The 20,290-nt window shown below is 46.9% G+C and overlaps 2 protein-coding genes across 3 annotated transcripts in view; both read right to left on the bottom strand.

The window, feature by feature from the left end:
• The window catches only part of SHC4 (SHC adaptor protein 4), a 32,600-nt gene extending 25,281 nt beyond the window's left edge, over positions 1-7,319 (bottom strand). The window contains exon 1 of the mRNA XM_032700628.1: positions 6,034-7,319. Within this exon, the coding sequence (XP_032556519.1) occupies positions 6,034-6,618 (585 nt within the window). The 5' untranslated portion in view covers positions 6,619-7,319. The remainder of the gene's footprint in view (positions 1-6,033) is intronic.
• Positions 7,320-14,505: 7,186 nt separating this feature from the next.
• The window catches only part of SECISBP2L (SECIS binding protein 2 like), a 29,720-nt gene continuing 23,935 nt past the window's right edge, over positions 14,506-20,290 (bottom strand). For both annotated transcript variants that reach the window (XM_032699602.1, XM_032699603.1), the window contains exons 17-18: positions 19,992-20,211; positions 14,506-19,008 (exon numbers count right to left, since the gene is read on the bottom strand). In XM_032699602.1, the coding sequence (XP_032555493.1) occupies positions 18,335-19,008; positions 19,992-20,211 (894 nt within the window). In that variant the 3' untranslated portion in view covers positions 14,506-18,334. The remainder of the gene's footprint in view (positions 19,009-19,991; positions 20,212-20,290) is intronic.

Raw genomic sequence — 20,290 nt, 5'->3', positions numbered from 1 at the left:
GCAGTGCATACCTCTTGCCCCAGCCCAAGCTATTCACCAGGTGCTTTTGGGATAACCAGGGTAATAAGATAATGTCCAAGGAGGCTTCCTCTTCTGAAGCCCCACAACTAGAGGCATGGCACACCTCCACTGAGCTGCAGGAAGCTGGGGGAAGCTGGACATAGGCACAAGGGTGCAGTAAATAGCTTGCAGCAACAAGCACAGATACAACTGCAGAATTCAGCTACCTATAGAAAAATAAAGCACCAACGCTGAAACAAGCTAAGTGCTAAAAACTTGACCTCATTCATGAAAGCGGATGCTGAACCCTCTGTTCTGTCAGGAGTAGGATGGAGAGCTCCTGCCAGGACAAGCAGCAGCTCTTGGGAGGGAAAGGAAAGGCTCACTGGCCCCTGCTGGAAAGGGAACCTCTCCTTCAATGGTAACACGTGCAAAGCTGTCCCATCTCTCCCTGCAAAGAGAGACATTGGCACTGGAGGCTGCTTTGTCCCCTGGTGTTTGAATCTGGAGGGTCATGTGGGGCTGGCTGATGTTTCCCCACGGCACCAGGATGACAGGGAGGTGGCAGGAGAGAACAGTGGTTATTGAAGACACACACATCCTTTCACATCTATTTACAAGAGATGACAGAAAGTGACTGCAAACAGGATGAGGGACTGTGTGGGAGGAGATGTGAAGGCACTAGGCAGGGCCCGTGTGAATAAGCTTTTCAGGCACTTTCTAATCCAGACCCACGTCTCACTTCATTCCCTGCCATAACGCAGTCAGTGACTCCAGCTCCAGCTTGAATGACAGACAGTGATTCACACACAGGAAACACAGAATCATAGAATCATTTGGTTTGGAAAAGACCTCTAAGATCATCAATTCCAACCATTAACCCAGCACCGTCAGTCCACCACTAAACCAGATCTCCAAGTACCCCATCTACACATCTTTTAAATACCTCCAGGGATGGCGACTCAACCACTTCCCTGGGCAGCCTGTTCCAATACTTGACAAACATTTCCACAAAGAAATTTTTCCTAATATCCAACCTAAATCCCCACCCCCACCACCCTGGCAAAAATTGAGGCCATTTCCCCTTGTCCAGTTGCTTGTTAGTTGGGAGAAGAGACTGACCATCACCTGACTACAACCATCTTTCAGGGAGCTGTAGAGAGTGATGAGGTCCCCCCTGAGCCTACTTTTCTCTAGGATGAACACCCCCAGCTCCCTCAACTGCTCCTCACAAGACCTGTGCTCCAGACCCTTCCCCAGCTCCATTGCCCCTCTCTGGATTCACTCCAGCATCTCGATGTCTTTCTTGTTGTAAGGGGTCCAAAACCTGACCCCAGTACTGAGTCCTGGGGAACACTGCTGGTGACCAGATGCCAGCTGGATGAAGCATCAGTCACCACCACTGCCTGGGCTTGGCTGTTCAGCCAGGTTTTTACCCAGCAAACTGTGCACCCATCCAAGCCATGAGCAGCCAGTTTCACTAGGAGAATGCTGCTGGAGACAGTATCAAAGGCTTTACTAAAGTCCAGGTAGACAAATCCACAGCCTTTAGCTGTGATCCACTAAGTGCATTGTAGAAGGAGATCAGGTTAGTCAAGCAGGACCTGCCTTTCCTAAACCTGTGCTGGCTGAGTCTGATCTCCTGGTTGTCCTGCACGTGCCAGGTGATGGCACTCAAGGTGAACCTTCCCTGGCACTGAAGTCAGACTGACAAGCTTGTAGTTCCCCACATCCTCCTTCTGGCCCTTTTTGTAGATGCCTGTGACATTTGCTAACTTTCTAGTCAATTTGGACCTTCTCAGTGAACCAAGACTGCTGATAAATGATGGAAAGTGGCTCAGTGAGCACTTCCAGCAGCTTCCTCAGTCCCCTTGAACGGATCCACCCAGCCCCACAGACTTGTGTGCAACTAAGTGGTGTAGCAGGTCACTGATCATTTCCCCTTGGTACTGCTTTAATAAGGTGCTTTTGAAGAGAGAGAAAAACCATTTCTAAGCTTACCATCACTCTCCTTGCAGGCAAGGGCTGCCTGGGGTGGGTGTTGCCCCATGGAGGGACCATTGATTTCTGCCATGCAGGGCAGGAAGCTGCAGAGCAGTGGGAGAGTTTTGCTTTGATTTGCCTGAATAACTCAACTCTAGATTGCAATGGAGCCATCTGGAAAGGAGACCAGACAGAAGCAAGCAGCAGCCACCAGCACATGGCAGGACAATGGCACTGGATTTATAAGGAGACAGGTCTCTGCATAAAAGGCAAAACGAGTTTGCCAGTTACAGCCGTGGTGCTGCCCCCCTGTAGCTGCCTGCCAGGCTCAGGAACCTGACTGGAGATTTCCCTGCTTTCACCCTGGCAGGAAGGTGAAGTGCTGTCTTCCCTCTATGGACAACACTGGGAGCAGAGATGTGGGGAAGGAGCAATGCACAGACCACTGTAGCTTTGGTGGGGAAGTTTTCTAAGCCCTTCCTTAGATGCTGCCTGTGGTAGCTTTGGGGTTGGAAAGCCACTGTGTCCATTGTAAAGCAGAGACCACCAGAGCTACCCTGGCAGCGGCACTGTGCTCCTGCCAGGGCACAAGCTGCACCATGGCAGTCAGCTCAGCTGCTCATCCCTCCTCACATGGCAGGATTCACTGGGCTGGGGTTGGCACTATGCAACACCATTAGCAGCCACCAGTCAGGCAACAAATGAAGAGATTTGGCCCAGGTTTGCACCCTGCAGGACATTCAACTGGTTTGTTCCTCAGCTTGAACCCCACTGGCTTCCTCCAGCAAACACCAACCCCATCCAGATCCAAAAGCAAAGCCCACAGAGCCTCTTCCATCCCCGCCAAGGGGAGCAGAGAGGCCAAGGCAGCCCACAGCCCACAGCACTGCAGGCAGCTGTGGGACCCCCGGGTCACCGGCGAGACAGCACAAAACCGGGGCAGAACAGGCTGGAAAACAGACTAGACACCTTCAAGGAAGAAAACAGCCCATTAAAGACAAAAAATATCCCACTACTGGTTTGTCAGTGCTAGCCTAATTCTCCTCATCTGCTTACTCTGCTCTTATCTTCTTCCCTGCAACAGCAGCAGTGCAGACAGACTGACAGACAGGCCCTTGGTCTGTCCTACTCCCTGTGCCCACACAGCACAGCCCCTTCCCTAAGGACAGTGAGCTGGGGCTTTTTGTGATGAAGAACAGCTTTTGATAAATGGAAATTTTCCTGGGAAAGTCTGACCCTTTCATTCACAGGTTTTCAATTTTAAATATATTTTGGAAAAAAAAAACCAAACCAAAACCAGGGAAAATTCATAAAAACAGACACATACACATATATTCCTTTGCCTTTTTGGTTTTGTGCCAAAAAACCACTTTCTGCAGTGGGCCAGGGCTCCAAAAGAATTGGTTCCAAACCACCCTGTCCCCGCTCTCCGGCTGTGACAAAGCAAATGGCCTGAAAACACGCAGGTTTCTGTTGGAAGCAGTTCCTCAGAGAGGCTCTGGGCCTCGGGGGCGATGCCGGGGTGCAGAGGCGCAGCCCCAGGGTCGAGGTTTGCGCCGGTGGGCGCTGCAGGGCTGCCCACACCCCATCATCCCTGAGCCGGCACAGCCAGCACCGCCCCAGCACCCGCCGGGCCCGAGCCCCCGACTCATGATTCACAGCTGCGGCTCTGAAGCCATGAATCACCGGAGCCCATCTCCTTCCTGCCAGAGCCCGGCTGTGCATACGCGTGTAGCTATTTATTTACGACGGGCGATGCAGGGCAGCTCTCCGGCTGCAGTGTCAGGGTACCGCACGCCAGGGAAGCGCCTGCAGATGAAATACCACAATATTTCCCTGCCCTGAGCATGGGAAAGGTGCTGGTGGCTTCTGGGGACCAGGAAAGTGCTGCCCCAAACCCCCCTCCCCGCACAGAGACAGGGAACAGCTGCTCCAGGCTGTCCTGTCACATCCACTGTAGATAGAGCAGGACTTTGCAGGGGACAGGTGCCCACATGCACTCTCTCGGGGCACACTTCATGTCATTCTGAACTCCTATAGTCAGGCTCCTTTTACTCTAGAGACACACAACTGATTACAGACAGGTATGATAGCATGTATCTATATGCATATGCCATCAAACTGCTAGGAGAGGATTAACCTGCACATTCATAAAACTCCTTTGAGACAAAGGATGCTGCAAGCAGCCTTTCCCATATTATTTTAAAGTATAATGGTATTGTAATGAAATATCTGGCAGTAGCATTTCCTTTCCATACTTTAGTTAAATAGCACATTTTTAAAACCAAGCTGGGTCCTATCCTCCTGCTCAGAAGTAGCCACCTCCCTGACACTCCCCAACAGGCAAGAGCCAGGATGGCCAAATGCCTCTTTGGAATATTCCTCAGGCTCATCACAGCCATAACAAACACCAGCAGGAGACACAAGTACCATGGCCTCCATGGGCGCCATTTAGAGAGAACCTCAGCTCCAGATGGGCAGCACTGTGGGAAAGGTGCATAATGGGTAGAATGTGAACATGGGCAGGGTAAATACCCATCTTGTAAAGCCTGCAGCAACCTGCATACAAAGTATGTTTTGAAAGATAACAGTGTGAGAATCGGAGCTGTCCAGGCTCCTATTAAAATATTAATATTTAGGCTCTTTGTTATTTGCACAAACACCTTGGGGGAACAGGTGCTGTTATGGGTCTCAGCGTCCTCCCCTGGAGCCCCGGTGACACAAGGCACTGACACAGGTGCTCTGTCACCACCAGTCACACAGAGCCACAGCCACCTCCCCGAGGACACAGTGAGCCCAACATTGCCTTTTCTTAGAACAACCCCAGAAAGGCAATTTGTGCCTCACTCCAGTCCACAGGGGACAGACTCTGCCCTACAGCATTTCTTTAATTCACCACATTATTGCCCTTCTAAAGTAACTGTGGATCTTCTCCATGTAAGTGCCAGATCCTCTTCAGATTCTGAGCAAGCTGTTAAGGCCAAGGCCTTTGGTAGCAGCAGTAATATAGACCTGACCTTCCTCCTAAAAGGTCAGAGATCCCAACAGTCCCATAGCCCAACATGGCACAAGAAGCTGCATGGGGATAGTGGGTGTCTCCAAACACCACAAGAGAGAGGGCAAGGGCCAGGGCAAGAGGGTAAGGACTGGGAGCAGCTCCAACTGCCCAGTCCTTGGCCTCTCAGCCCCGCTTTGCCTCCAGGTGAGACCACCCCTCTGCACCACACCCCTGCCATGCTGCAGCACTGTGCCCCCAGACACTTCCCAGCCCATCTGAGGCTTCATCACCAGCTCCCAAAGAAGCCTTGCGGTCCCTAGGGAAAGGACCACCTTGCTCACCTCTCTAATGATGATGCCCAACCCCCCAGGCTGCTTATTTACCGACCTGCTTGTTATAATTAAAGGGGCTGGTTGAAAAAAACACCAAGAGTTTGGCCAGAACACATCAGCCATGCTCTTGCAGCTCTCCTTGGGCAGGCTCCTGTAGACCCACAGCCATGGGAGCATTAGGAGCAGGAAGATGGAGGGAAACAACTGTTGTGTTGTGAGGCTCCCACCAGTGACCCCACCCCTTCAGAGATATTCCTCATGAAATGAGGTGATTTCCAGAAAGATCAGAAGAAAACCATACTGGAAATACAACCTGGGCAGCACCTGCCCCACACCCTCCCTGATAAATATGTCAGCAGCATGGGCCAGCATGTACCTAGTGCCTGCAGTTGCTCTGTGAGGAATGGGCCCCGTTTTGCCTTCAACATGAATTTCAGGCCAGAGTAACCCCTGGTTTAATTGCAGCTCAGCAGCACTCCTCAGAGAGTCTAAAGATAGTCCTTTGGAAATGAAGGTTGTGTTACCTCTGGGAGCAGCTGGGGCACTTTCAGCTCCTTCAGTTCGACATCCCAGCCCTACCTACATCAGGAGACAGGAAATACACAGGAGAATTCAGTGGTTTGGGGCACTGACTCCAGGAGAGGGAAAATGGAGATCACTCAGCAGCCCCCTGAGCAGTTTGCTTTGTCAGAGAATGGAGACTCTGTGAGCAGTACTCACCCTGACGCTGTAGGTCGTTCCTGGCTCCTGGGTGTACGTGCTCTCATCGCTCTGTGTGAGGCTCCTGTCCTGCCTGCCCACAGGAGCAGCCTCCTCAGCCCCTCGCACAGCGCAGTCACCTGCTGGCTTTGGGGTTAGGACCAGCTTGTCCAGGTCAGGCTGTGGATAAGAGGCCGACAGGCAGCTGATCTCGGGCGAGGTTGGGCTGCTCGGGATGGTAACGCACTCCGTGAGTTTGATTCGTGGCACCTCTTTCGTTCCCAGGCAGAAATTTTTCAGCCCCGGCAGATTTGATGGGTTGGCAAGTTTAATGTTCGCCATCCGGGGGATCAGCGTGCACAGGGTGGTGCAGGTGTCCTGTGGCCCCAAGGAGACATCTTCTGTCAGTAAATTAGGTGTTGAAGAATGGGAAGAGGAGGAAGAACCTTTGATATTTAAAGACGTATTTTGTGTACCTTCGTCTAGGGATGTTATGGAATCATTCCTGAATCGGCTGTACTTAGCCCTGTGCAGCATTCCTGGATGTCTGAATAACCCTACATACAGGACGTGTCCACCGAGGCTCTGCTGGCTGCGTTCTCTCATAGCCTTGGCAGGTCTGTAATTGGATATTCTTGCATAAATTGGCTCTTGTAGATAATTTATATGGAAATCAAGAAAGTCAAATAATTTTCAAAACAGAAACCTATCGGATATTTTTGCTGACTCCCTCTTGAGTGGTTTATTTTCCTCAATGGACAAGGCTTATAACTGCATGGACATCTGGCATTTTGTAAGCAGTAATAAAAGCAGCATACGGGAAAGCACATCAGTGGTACAGCAGCTTAAGCTGACGAGCCGCTATCCAAACCTGCCTTCATTCCTGCCTCAAGCCAGGCACTAAATTCCACCTAGCTCTGAAGACTTACAGCTGTAGCATCATTAATTACCGAGTCCTGGCTGCAGCGAAAGCTCAAGCATATTCCACACAAAGCACAGCAAGAGAGCTACGAGCTCAAACGTATTTTCAGACCGGCATGAACCCCGAAAGGTGCCCAGCTCTCTGCACTTCCACCGCCGCTGCCCCAGAGGCGAAGAGCATCCCTGCGCTGCAGCTCCTGCCCCGCCGTCAGGCACAAACCCACGAAAAACACTGAGCAGCGTCGGTCTCGCTAATTCCTGCTGGAAAAGTCCTTCAGCACCGTAATAATCCAGGAACAGCCGGGTATTGCCGCGCCCCCGGGGCCGTTCCCCGCAGCGCCCGGACCGGCCCCGCCGCAGCCGCGGCCGCCGCTTTTATGAATGAAGTTTTTTTGTGAATGGGCTGGGCGCGTGCGGGCGGGCAGCGCCGTGAATGGCGCTCGGCGCGCGGCCGCGGCCCGGCGGCCCCCGGGGGGCGCCTCGCAGCCAATCAGCGCCCGCCGCCGGCTCACGCGCCCTCGGCGCGCGGGGAGGGGGGGGGGAGAGGGGGCGCGAGGGACCCTCCGGTGGCGCCCAAAATCCCCCAAAATCCACTTTCTGCGGCCGGTCCTCCTCCGCCGGCGGCGCTGGCGGGGCCAAGAGCTGCGGCTCAGCCCGAGCCGGGGCTGCGGCGGCCCCCGCGCTGCCCACTCGGCCCCAAGGAAAGGGCAGGCTCGTCCCAGCTCTCCCTGCTCCTGCCCCGGGGGGAAGCCCCTCTCAGGCACCGCTTGTAGCTCCGGCGAGCGGGGTTTATTTTACGCCCTGGAAATGTCAGGGCCCTAAGCACGTTACCTCGGCTCCGTGGGGGACTTCCACACCTGGGGCAGCGCGGTGGGAAGAGAAATACAGCCCCATGGGGGTCGGGCCCGGAGGGGAAAACCGGCACGAGGGCCTCGCTTCCCACATGAGCTGAGGCCTTTTCTCTCGCTAGATTTTCAGTGATGATTTTCACGCTCACAGTGGTACCGGCCTCATTCTCTCCCGGCGTTCAGAGCTGTGAATCAGCTGCTGGTGCATGAGGAGAGGCTGTGCTGCCCAGTGCCCTGCCTGTGACAGAAGGAGAAAATCACAGCCAGAGCGCTGGAGAGATAGAGAGAGAGAGCACAACATAGCCATGCCATTTTTTTTCTCTGGTATAAAAGGTGGCATTAATCCTAAAGATGCAATAGTTGCTGCAATAAAGTAGGGGAAAAAAAATCTGGTCCAGACTGTTAGTGAAACGTGGCTCAAAGAAGAACCGGCTGCTTTTGAATCATCCCTTTTTGGGGGATGTTCACAAAATCAAACCCAAAGGCAAAACCTGGACCAGCCACAAGTTACAAAGAGTGACTAATTTCTCATGGAGCTTTAATCATAGCTTTGAGCACAAAAGGATAGAAAATGTTCAGAAATGATTAACAGCACTATTGATTGTACATAAAGCACAGAAACTCTCTTAGCATGAATATTCTTCTTTCTTAACTTTCATTTCGACACCACACTGGAACATGACATCAACATGTCTGGAAAAAATCCCTGGGATGGAGAGGCCATGGAGGCCACAGTGGTGAGGAGGAAGGCCTGGAGGGAAGTGCCAGCTGTGCTTCCCATGAAGGGGACAAGGACCAGTGTACAGGGAGATGCTGATGCCCCACTCTTGGGGGACCTTCCAGATTTCTCTTTTCACTGCCATGAAAAACATGCAAACAGACAAACCAAATCTCCTCTTCCTGCAAGATCAGCCTTGCCATCCTTCCTACCTTTTCTCTGAGCACACAACAGGGGTCTTCCTGCCTTACAGCAGTCCCTTGGCATAGATGAGGGCACCAGGAAAGGGTGACTTGGTGACCAGGACACTCCTCTATGCCTTAGCTCGGATCAGACTGGTTCATGGCCATGGGCTGTCTCTGGCTCACAGTGGTCCTCATGTTCTTCACCAGCTGCTTCTTCCTCAGGAGGCAATTTGAGCCTTCTTAAGCTGTGTGAGTGAGAAAATAGACTGGCCCTACAGGAGATGCAGCCCCTCTGTGTCCTACTGCAGCTAACAGAGCTGGCAGGTGAAAAGGGTTCATGGGACAGGCTTCAAACCTGTGTGGGGAAAGGGGACATTCTCAAGAAAAAGAAATAATAATGCAGCAGCCTGTCCTTCCCTAATCACCCACCAGCTGTGTCTCAAGCTCTGCATGGCTCCAGCACCTGCTGCCCCCTGGTCAAAGTGTTGTTGTCCCCCTGGGTGCTCGGGGGGGCTTCTCCAGAGAGGCGAGGGAGGCCGGTGCTTCAGTCTCCACATCTCTACTCACAGGCACCAGCAAGTGTGATTGCAGTGTGGGAGGTGAGGAATAGCTGGTGTTTCACTGCAAGTTCCAGAGAAAAATGCAATTGTGACAAGCTCTGTTTTCAGCAGTGATCAAGAAATACAAGCTCGAGAGCAGAACCCTCTTGGACAATGATGCAAAGAGGGGCATTGTCCAAGGAATAGTAGCTATTGTGGGGACGGAGAAGAGGGAAAAGAAAAATACCATGCCTTTGTAAATTAAAAAGCTTTTTCTCAAGGCTAAAAACAAGATTTCTGTTTAAGATACTGGGAAATCAGCCCTCTAACCAGCAGAGAGAACAAAGCTCCTTTAAGCACTGGTGAAACTGAGCCCACAGCCTTGTATGCTGCCTAAAAGGAGCCTGTGTTTCTTGCTCACAGCTCAAGTTCCTGGTTGCCCACAGTACTCAGGGCCCAGGGAGCTGCCCCAGCTCCACCCACCCACCTGCTGCTGCCTCAGCAAGACACAGGGAAAAGTCACTTTGCCCCTACCATGCCTGTTGACAGGTGATGGTGTATGTTTTCTCAGGTATATGGGAATGCCCTTCTGGTGCACAGTTATGAGCTGAAACCTCCCTCAATTGCTGTTACTAGCCCCATCACACCCAAACCTTCCATCACACCCTGTTTACAGCCTCAAACAGCCTTTCAGCCTCAAATATGCTGTATAAAAAGCTGATAGGAGCAGCCCCCAATCATTTATGGTCACAGGGGACAGGAGTTTTGGCAGGTGCAACCACACTGATGGGGCAGTACCATTCCGTAGGAGCAGGAGCAGTTAACCAGCTACAGCCACTTCCAACACCCCTCTAAAAGAGCTGCAGAGAAGGAGGAGAGATGGCAGCAGCCACACCTCCAGCATCACCACTGGCAGCCTTTGGGAGCAACACCATTTCAGATCTGGGGCTGTGGGATCACAGCTCCAGCAGGCAATTAATGCCACCACCCCACCCTCTGTGTGCAGCACCGGGGCCAGGACAGGTGCACATGCCTGGTGACAGGAGAGCTCAAGGCGAGTTGGGGACCAATTTAGTAGAGAGCAGCAGCTCAGCAGCCTCACACCAGGAGCGTGGGGGCAGAACCGGGAGAGGAGCTGCTGCCCCCGTGCAGAGCACACACGAAAAGTAGGTGCAAGCTCACAGCAACCCAGAGGAAGCTGTTTTATGCTGCTTGCAACTTAGCCTTTCTGTTAGAATACAGAATGAACAGGGGATTTTTTTCCCCCCGTATAAATAGCAACAGCAGAGTTAACTCACGCTGAGGTGCACAGAGCTGGTCCGCCTTCCTTCCTCATTGACATGCCTGGCTGACACTGGCAGAAATCAGCAAAGTGTTGCAGAACGGCAGGAAAATCCAGAAACCAGCAACGTGCTGGCAGGTACCTCTGGGAAGCCCTGGAGCAGCTTATTTTAACTAGTGAAAGTCATGCACAGAAACTGTATTATTTCAATTGAAAGTTACTTTCCCACATATCGCATCAGTCTCACTGTTTTATCTCCTAGCCCTTGTTCTGAAGGAGATAAAACCAGATGTATTTGATAACTGCAGCCCCTCCTACTTTTCAGGAGAGTCAGAGAGGGTTTGCTTGGGCTGAAAACAGATCAAAGGTAATGGGTTTGAGGAGAACAAAGGCTGGATACAAAAGCAGAGTCAGAGATTAGGCTATCACTGCTTTTCTCCTACTCTAGCTCTGAAGTGCTAATCCCAGAAAACATGTCCAAGGGTGACTGAAAGTCAAGTTGCAATTTCCCTTCTTGGGTACGGTGCTGTGTTTAGCTCAGCCCAGTTTAACCACTCACAGCAACATTGCTCTGTCCAAAACCGCAGCTCCGTGACCGCAGCTCTGCACCGGGACAAGGCAGCAGGAGACAGGGCTGTTCCACCTGGGCAAAGAGCACATCCTTGTGGCTGAGCAGGAGCGGGAGGAACCAGCCTGGTGTGCGAGAGGGCTTAGCTGGTTGTGCTCCATGACCTCCCTTTTCAGCTCCTCTGTGCCTGGCAAAACCACCACCCCACCCCCTCCTTCAAGCACTGCTGGGCTTTGCCTTTTCCACTAGGACAATCCCATAGCACAGGGGAAGAGAAACAAGCTGGAGAGTCCTTTGCAAGAGCCCAAAATTCAGAGCCTGAAGGTTGCCCAAGAACCAGCCCAGAGCCAGTCCTTGCACCTCTGAGGGAAAGCAGCCATCAAAGATAAAGCAGCAAGAGCTGAACACTGAAAGAGAGCACAGTGTGGGGCACCTGTGCCACAGCTGTCCCACCCCTGAGGGGGATGGTGCCAACCTCTGCAGGTTCAACAAAGACATATTGAAAACATAGAGCTGCAACCCATCAGAAAACAGCATGCTGCCCTAACCACTGTTTTCTGAAAGGAGATCTGCATCCTAAGACCCCAAAGATGGATTCAGCAGCACTGCCGGCCTGGCTCAGCACTGCCTGCAAGGAGGACAAGAGCCCATGAGCAAAACACAGCATCACTCACTGTCTCTTGTTCCACAAAGTGTTGAAAGCAACAGCAGATTAAGTGTCTACTGCCTGGCTCCAGCTTTAAGCACAGCCTCATATCAGGAGACAAAGACAAATTTCAGCCTAAAGCTTCATCCCTGCAGAATTACCCACCACATGAGACAAGTTTCAGCAACAGCAACACTAAACTACTGTCACCTCCAAAGGAAGGTGGAAGCAGTCATGCTTTAGTGGCATCACAGGGCTTGGTATCCATGTGGTAACAGGCAGGGAACATCCTTCCTGCAATTCAGCTTAAAGTTGTATTTTTGTAGGGCAATCCACTAGCACATATTTGAAAACAGTAAATCCCACAAACAGGGTTGAACTTCTCACAGTGTCTCCTTAGCTGTGCATCTCCCGCTTCCATCCTTGGTTGCCTTTAACTTGGAAAAAAAATCAGAAAGGAAACTTTGATATGGGGGCATTTCCAGTTACTTTTATTTGTTAATTTGTTCTCTTCCTGTACAGTCAACATTCCTCCACAAGGAAGGCTTTACAAGAGCTTCTTCCAGTTCTTGCTACTCACAGCTTTTCTTGCCAAACATCCTCACCTCTCCAGTGCTTACCTATACCTTGAGACTATTGCTGGCAGAAGGGGCACTTACCATCTCAGCTGCAGCTAACAAAACTCCAAGAGCTTGAAATAGTACCCCCAGGGGCAGAATCCACCTGAAAAATGCAGCCTTCCCTTGCAGGAAAGGCATTATAAGGAGTTTAATGCTCTAAATAATGTACAGTTAGTGTGGTTTTTTCATTCCCCCAAGAAAAAAAGAAAATCTCCCTTCCAAGAGATGCCACCCAACAGGAGGACTTTTATTACAAGTTCTTTGGAAACTGTATAAATCCCTACAAGTTTTGAGCAACAACATTTATTGTTGTTCTATAACTCTGCAAGAAATGAGCTACCTGCTATAGAGGCAGAAGGAGCACAAAGTTGTTTTAAATTCGTTGTGGACACACATTAACTTTCCCTCCAAACACAGACTGAACGGGAGGGGTCGGTGCTGCCGCAGCCTCCAGGGGGGCCCAAGCACAACCAGCTCCACCCAGGTCACTGTGGGACACGCGGTTCACTCCGTGCCCCCTCTCCCATTTCCCTGCAGTAAGAACAAGTCTGTTATCGACGTTACACGATTATTAAATTGCTCTTTACTCATTAAAGCCCTATCCCTGGAAGACAACACAGGCGATAGCTGGACGTTCTCAGCAGTGCCCAGACAGACGTGCACCCACCCACACATCCCCTCCTGCGGGAGCTCACCAGGTGCCAGGGAATTCAACCGCTCCAGAATTAAACTGGAATTTACAGCTCTGAGGACGCTGCAGCTGGAGCTGCTGCCAAGAAGTACCTTCCTACCTTAGGTTTCCCTGTACCTAACTCAGAAAAGACCCCAAAAGGTGAACAGTCTTCAGCTGCATCATCTCCTTAGGGGGTTGTTGTTTTTGCCCAACAGTGCTTTAAAGAAACCCACAATAACAAAACAACAACAATCTATTTTTTTTTAAAAAAAGAGCCCTAGCTTTTACACACAGTGATCCTAAAAAAATCCAAAAAGTAACTGTTGTTGCAGAATGCAGTTTGACTGACTGGTCTTTCTGCACATTACAGACACATACTGATAAGCTTCCAGCCATATCCCTGTAATCCCATAGTGGGAGAGCCCAGGCTGCTCTCAGAGCACAGGCAGTGGTTGTGCTTCCTGGAGGAACTTTGTTTTTTTTTCTTCTGCCACTTCTGTGTGTGCAGGAGCACAAAACATTTAAAACGTTCTCAAGAGAGGCAAAGAACTTTGCTCAAGGTTAATGTTTTTTAAATAGTGAAGAAATGAAGAGGGAGAAAGAAAATTCAGTTGTAAGGCTTTAGGGTAACTACTCTTGTCATTTCCATAGCACAAGTCACACTGTGCCACTCACTTTTTTGTGCTTTCCAAAAATTGTATCAGGTTGAGAAGGCAGATGCAGGACCCAGATGTGGGGAGTAATTCTCACAGTAAGTCACAGCACCTAAAAAGTGAGGTTAATAACAGAAGCACTTTCACCAGGAGACAACTGCAATAACAGAACTGGAACGTGAAGTTAAGGCACATAAATAGAAAATTCAGAATTACAGGATGAAGCTGTATCCCCCCCTTCTGAGTTGCTACAAATATTTTCACACGTGGGAGTTGCAAAACCATTTAATGACACTGTTACCAGAACCACGGAAATGTGAGCAGTTACTAGAGAATAGGGGACAACATGCTGAGAACTTGGTGTTGTTTTCCAGGGGTGACTTCATGCATCATTCCATCAGTAAGGGCAGGTCACCAGAAATTCTCATCCAGTAGGAGCACGTGAGAAACCCCAGCTCTTGGAGGTACCTGTGCTTATTTTTGTTCGTTTCCTCTTAAGTAAAATGTTATTTCCAAGTCAATACTCTGGACCTGGTTCACTCCCATGGTCTCTGAAGAAGGGTAAGTTTTTCTATATATTTTTCTGGTCATCACTGAGATAGTGTGTGTGACAACAGGGACATGGGATTCCTGTGAAAAATCCTCTGCTAATCCTGCTTTTTGCTTCAGCCCCTCTTCCAGTGCCCATTCCCTGTCAGTGATTGGAGGTGCCACAGCCAGAGGTGGAGCCACCACACGGCTCCTCCACCCTGTGGCCACAGACAGAGTGACATGGACCCTTCCCAGCACCTGCAGTGCCAGGGCAGCGCTTCCAAACAAACATGACAGCAAATAAAGCCATAAATTTCTACAATCATTTTTATTAGTTATGGAAGGATCCCCCACTAGTATTTACATAGTGCAAAAAAGCTGTTATTACTCCAAAAAGTATGGTAGACAGAACAGTTATCCTTCATACAGCAAAAGAGAAATGGAACAAACCCCTTCATATTGTATTTTATAATGATTTTTCTACTGCTTTAACCTAAATATTACTATAAATTTTAAGACATTAAGATTAAACAGCTTTTCTTATTACAATCTATTTAAAAAGTAAATTATATGAACTATTATGAACATTTAGAAGGTGGGCTGTGCCAACTGGGTTTCTACTTTCAGCATTACCATTCATTGGCGAGGAAGTTTTGGGTCAGACATTCTGTGTGTGGCAGGGGGAGTAGAAACCCCCCAGTCCTGGTTTCTATGGCTTGCTTTTGTTCTGTTAAATTGCCATGTCTAATTTTTAAATGGCTGACATTGAAATCAACTCAATAGATGGTTTCATTAGTTGGCACAACTTCACAGGAAATACTTAATGACAGTTTCAGCAAACAGCAGCTTTTCAAACAATAATACTTTTTTTTTTACATACATATTTAAAGTAACATTATTAAAATTTAACTTTGTGTTAAAGAACTCGACAGAACCACATTGTGTAAGCTCCCACCCACCCAAATGAGCATAAAGACACCTCCTATCTTTACCAGAAGAACACTAACAAGTGCATTACTGAACATTTTCTATAATGAGTTTTTAAAACACAGGTCAATACCCTCTGTCACTGTTTAGTTCCAATCCTACAACAACCTGCACACAACTTAAGCAGATAAACAGGCCACAGTTCAAGCCAGTGGCACTAACACTCTGAAGCATGTGTTAGAAGGATCAAGGCCTTAACCTTACTAAGACGCTGCTACTTGGTCCAACTAAGGACAGAAGTTCTTTAGAATTTTTCCCTTTTACATATTTGAAATTCATGTTTTATTATTGACAGAGATACTTAAGAATATTTATATAAATAGGTTGTATACATAGCCACCTCTATCAGTTTTAAAGATTTCTACCCCTACCACAGATACATTTTTTTATTTTACCAGATAAAGTGGTGAAATCTATAAACAATGCCTTAAGAAAATTAGATTTGTTTCCCAAATAATCATTTTCACAACAAAAATATCTATACACCTATAACTACAGAAACATCTTTTCATGGGGACAGTAACAACCTGTATAAACTGCACACTTTTATACTGAAATAGAAGTTCAGCTACTTTTTAAAAAAAATCTTGGTATTGTAAAACATTTGTATGCTTTCTTTTTAAATTCTGTTGATAATAGAATCAAAATTACCACAGTGAGATACTCTCCTCAAGTGCTTCAAGTAGCAAGGAACTTCCCTAATTTCAGATGCAAATGGATCACTCCCAAAGGAACTGCAATTTCATTCTCAGTTATTGCTCATTCCCAGCTTATCAAAAAGGAAGCACTAAACCCAGTTTCCTTTACTTAGTTTCAGTTTGCTCCCCTCAGGGTGATCTGCCACATTTTAAAAAGAGACTGGTTCCTTATTTGCTGGCAAATTGAGAGATATTATAAGTGCTGTATCACCTTCAAGAACTCTATTAAACCTGTAGCAAAATTGCAGTTAAATAGCGGGCTCAATATTACAAGACTTCTTTGATATAAATGTCAGAAAACTTTAAAATGACAGTCCAAGTTCAGAAAAGACATATAAAAAGATGCGCCTTTGATGTTAATACTTCAAGATCAAAAGTTATTTGAATCACTGGCACTGAAAAAGCAAAAGGAGAAACTACAAACACCTTTGTTTTTTGATGTTGTGGCAAAGTTTTGCCCTCAGTGTATGCACTGATCTCACCTGTGCCGAGCTGTGCTTACACATCCAAGGGCGAGTTTTGCTTGTCAGCAGTTCAAACACCTGTCATGTCCTAAAGCAAAAACTCTCAAAACTTACAGGCAGTAGAAGTCTGTCATACAGACAAGTAAAAGGTTTAACATTCAAGAGGCATCATTCCTTAGTCTTTGTTTTCCTATGAAACACCTGTTTAACATCTAGGAAGATTACATTTAGGAACTAAGAACGTTGACAGAACAGCCAGTTGTCCTAGCAGCTCTACACTGCTTATCTACATAGCATTTGCTATGCCTATAGCTATCAAAGCATTATTTACATAATACACAGTTTCTATTATTCTCATCCAAAAACCCAGGGCTGGATGACTTCTAAACCTGGAGTCTTATTTTCCCAGTGCAACTTAAAACGCCAGCATAACTAGTGCTATGAACGTTGGTCCCATGTTCCTAAGTGAGGTCTAAACACCTAACTCAGATATCCATTTCCTGTGGTTTTCAGCCTACCCAGAGGCCTTTCACGCATTTTGATACAAGTGACAAAGAAAAATGAAGTGGAATTAAAAGAAACATGTTTGCTAAGACAGTGTTGTTCGTGTGAGTAACTCTCTGGCTGCTCTTGCAGTGAAGCTCCTGCTGCTGGCAGTTTCAGTACATCCCTTGCCAATACCAGACAAAGATGGAAAACAGACTCCTGATATGCAAGGTTTAGACACACTCCATCCTCAATCTGAAACGAATTCATCAGTTAATGCATTTCCCTTCAGTATTAGGAACAAAACACAGAACAATTCTCTAGCAACAGGTATGTTTCAGAGAGGGCATATTTTTGTCTCTTACCTCTAAACCACTGAAATACCTCCCCATACTACAGGGCACTTCCTCCTTTCCTAGAATAACTACTTCCTTTTCTGCTCCAGAGGTCAACTCCTAAAGCTGCTACAACAGCAAGACCAGACAAAGAGGCCACACTTTCAGCAAGAATTGTTAAGATACATCCTGGCCAGGGTCATGGCATGCAGGTGAACCATAGATACCCCGAGCCACCACATCACTCACACTTGCAGTTAAAAGGATTATTCTTGCTTTTTGCAATGTTATGCAGAATACAATATGCAAAACAGCATTCCTGAGGTAAGTGACAGGAGAGAGAAAGGAAGTCATCAGTTTACTAAAAGCCCTGGATAGGGATTATGGTTAATGAGTCACTTCGTGTGGTTTGGCAGACAGCAACTGCTGAGAGAATGGGGAATTGTTGTTTTCTTTCCTGTTTTTTTTTTAATGCAGTATTTCCACCTTGTAAAAAAACTGCATAACGTTAATTACATCCCTCTGGTTTAAAGCTTTTTCTGGAATCAAAGTTGTTATAGCTTATTGTAGCTATCTCAGCCATCAGCATCTTTTTAACGATGCATTCACCAAGATCAACTAAAAAGCTGCATCTATCTTAGCAGAAGAATCACACACAATTTCTCTAGTATTTAATTCCCATTAGGACTGCAAATGGTTTTTTCTAGCTTTTCTTGAAAGAGAAGCTGAATTTTATTTCTAGATAGGACCAGAAACTCATAGCCAAATACACTGACAGGCCTGGCATTAACACCACACCACCAATGTGACTCGTTGGTAATTTGTCAGTGTTAATGTACCTTATCTGTTTGAAAACAAGCTAAATGAAGAATTTTGCTTAAAGCTGGTCAGTTACAAGATGTTTTCTTTTAAAAAAGATCAAATGAATACTTACAAATTTTCCACACAGCTTCTAATCTGGAAAACCAATACTGATTAAGAGCTAAGCTAGTTTTTAAATCAAACAAGTAACAGACAGCTACAAAAATATTGTTGTGAATTAAATACACGTATTAAATGTTTTAACAGTGCAAAATGTTGAGATGAAGCATATGAAATAATGGCTGCAACCTTTACAACGGTTAGTTTTAATGTAACTTCTAAAAAGTTCCTGAGTTCCTGCTTATTTTTACGGCATGTAGATGGAATCTGTGTGTTCTTTGTTCAAAGAACTGCAGATGGTGGGTTTATGTTGAGTGTTACTTGCATGCTTATCATTTGTCCATTCCTCCCCATCAGTGCCGGGATCAGCCTGCTCAGAAGTCTCTATTTCTTCCTCTTCACTTTGTTCTCCATTGTCTTCTTCAGCACCACTCAGGGTCTTCCCGAGCTGAAGCGTCTCCATAGTTCTCTGGGTCTCTGAAACCCAAGATTCAATTCTGCTGTTGAGCTGAACCTCTACAGAAATTGGTTCATGGGCATAATCCTCATCATCCTCATCTTCTTCCTCCTCCTCCTCTTCCAGCATTCCTGGTACGAGAGTACTGGTGGTACTAGTCATGGAGGAATTCAAGAGATCCCGGCAGCTGCCATCCAGCGATCCTGTTTCGGTGCTCTGCTGTGAGGCCCATTCCAGATTGTCATCTGGTTTCACCTCATCTTTGTCACCTGGGGTGGATTTTCCATGATTTGTTGCTGAGGTAGTGCCAGTTGTAGCCAGAGGTGGTTGTTTATTAAGAGTGGCTTTTTCCACTGGACCATTACCAGCTTTTTCTGGTGCTGCAGTCTTGCACGAGGATTCTCTCTCATTTTCAGAGGTCTCTAACCCATCAGATGTTTCCACCATATTTCTCCAGTTTGTTTCTAAAAGTTTCAAAAGAAGTTTAAGTACGAAACATTAATTCCTTGTATATAAAAGTATTTCTCCTGAGCGTTCCATTGTTTAAATAGCAATGGGAGCTAATAATTTTAGTATTATTCTACGCTTGCTAGAAAAATTTCTATCAGAAAAAAGAGAAAGAAGGTAAGAGAAGAGACTACAGAAAGAGTGGTGAATAACTTTGGATTTTTACAGTACCCTAAACCAAACATTACAAAGTAGAAAATTTGTGCCACTCAGTTTCCTGTGTAAACTGTGGCAACTCCAGTGTAACAGTGAGTGTAGTCAAAGAGGTTACTCTCAAGTACAAATTAAAAGCAGAAAATTGCCACCATATTAAGTCATCCATTTAAGGATTACTTAAAAATGTTCAACACCTGAAATGAATTTAAGATGCCATAAAAGAATTCACTAAGATAGTAGTCTCTTTAATTTACTCTCAGACTAATAAAGAGTAGTCTTTTGACTTCAAACAAGTATTCTTCCTTTATTTTTCCCTGTCACCTGGGCTTAAGCAACCAATTAATGAACATGCCTTTTGATCACACTAGAAACATTCACCACCATCTCAAGTTTAAAAATTTAAGCTACATGTCCTGTCTTCAGAGACCTCAGAAATTTAGTTCCTACTCTGTCCTTAGTTCTTCCTCAATCATATAATCAATTCTGTGTTTGGTATCAGTTTTATAACTGTTCAATAAAACTGGAGAAGCCACCTCCACTGATGTGAGTTAGATGGCTACAACACTTCTGAGGATTAGAAATGAAAATTATTTTCTGTATAGTTCAGAGAAAAAAAAAATTACTTATGAAGCTAACTGAAGACTAACCAATTTTCTCTCATCCCTGAAAATTGTATAATATTGTAAATTAGTAGGAAATATTGCATTTTTAGCTACATTTCACAATAAACAGCATTTGGAAAACTCCACCTTCTAGTTACAGAAGTAAGTTTTAACATACTTACCATATTCCTTCTCATTCACCTCAGATATGGGTTCAGAAATAACACTGCAGAATGAGATAGCACTTGCTGCAGAGGGGTTACGAGAATGACCCATGTGATGTGGTGCCTTCTTAACATTCTTCAGGGCTTCTTCTGCCTGTTCCTGTTCCATTGCAGCCACCATGTCTCTGTAGGCTTTCCTGGCCTCTTCAGTCAGGGATACCAGCTTATTAAACAGGTCCTAAGAACAAAGGCAGTTCACTTTAAATTACTCTTTTTAGTCAAAGGTAAACCAGATATATAGTGAGCCTCAAGACTAT

This window comes from Chiroxiphia lanceolata, chromosome 12, assembly GCF_009829145.1.
Source record: "Chiroxiphia lanceolata isolate bChiLan1 chromosome 12, bChiLan1.pri, whole genome shotgun sequence".
NCBI classification, from domain to species: Eukaryota; Metazoa; Chordata; class Aves; order Passeriformes; family Pipridae; genus Chiroxiphia; species Chiroxiphia lanceolata.
The sequence above is the reverse complement of the archived record's forward strand: the minus strand, read 5'-3'. Positions and strand labels throughout refer to the sequence as shown.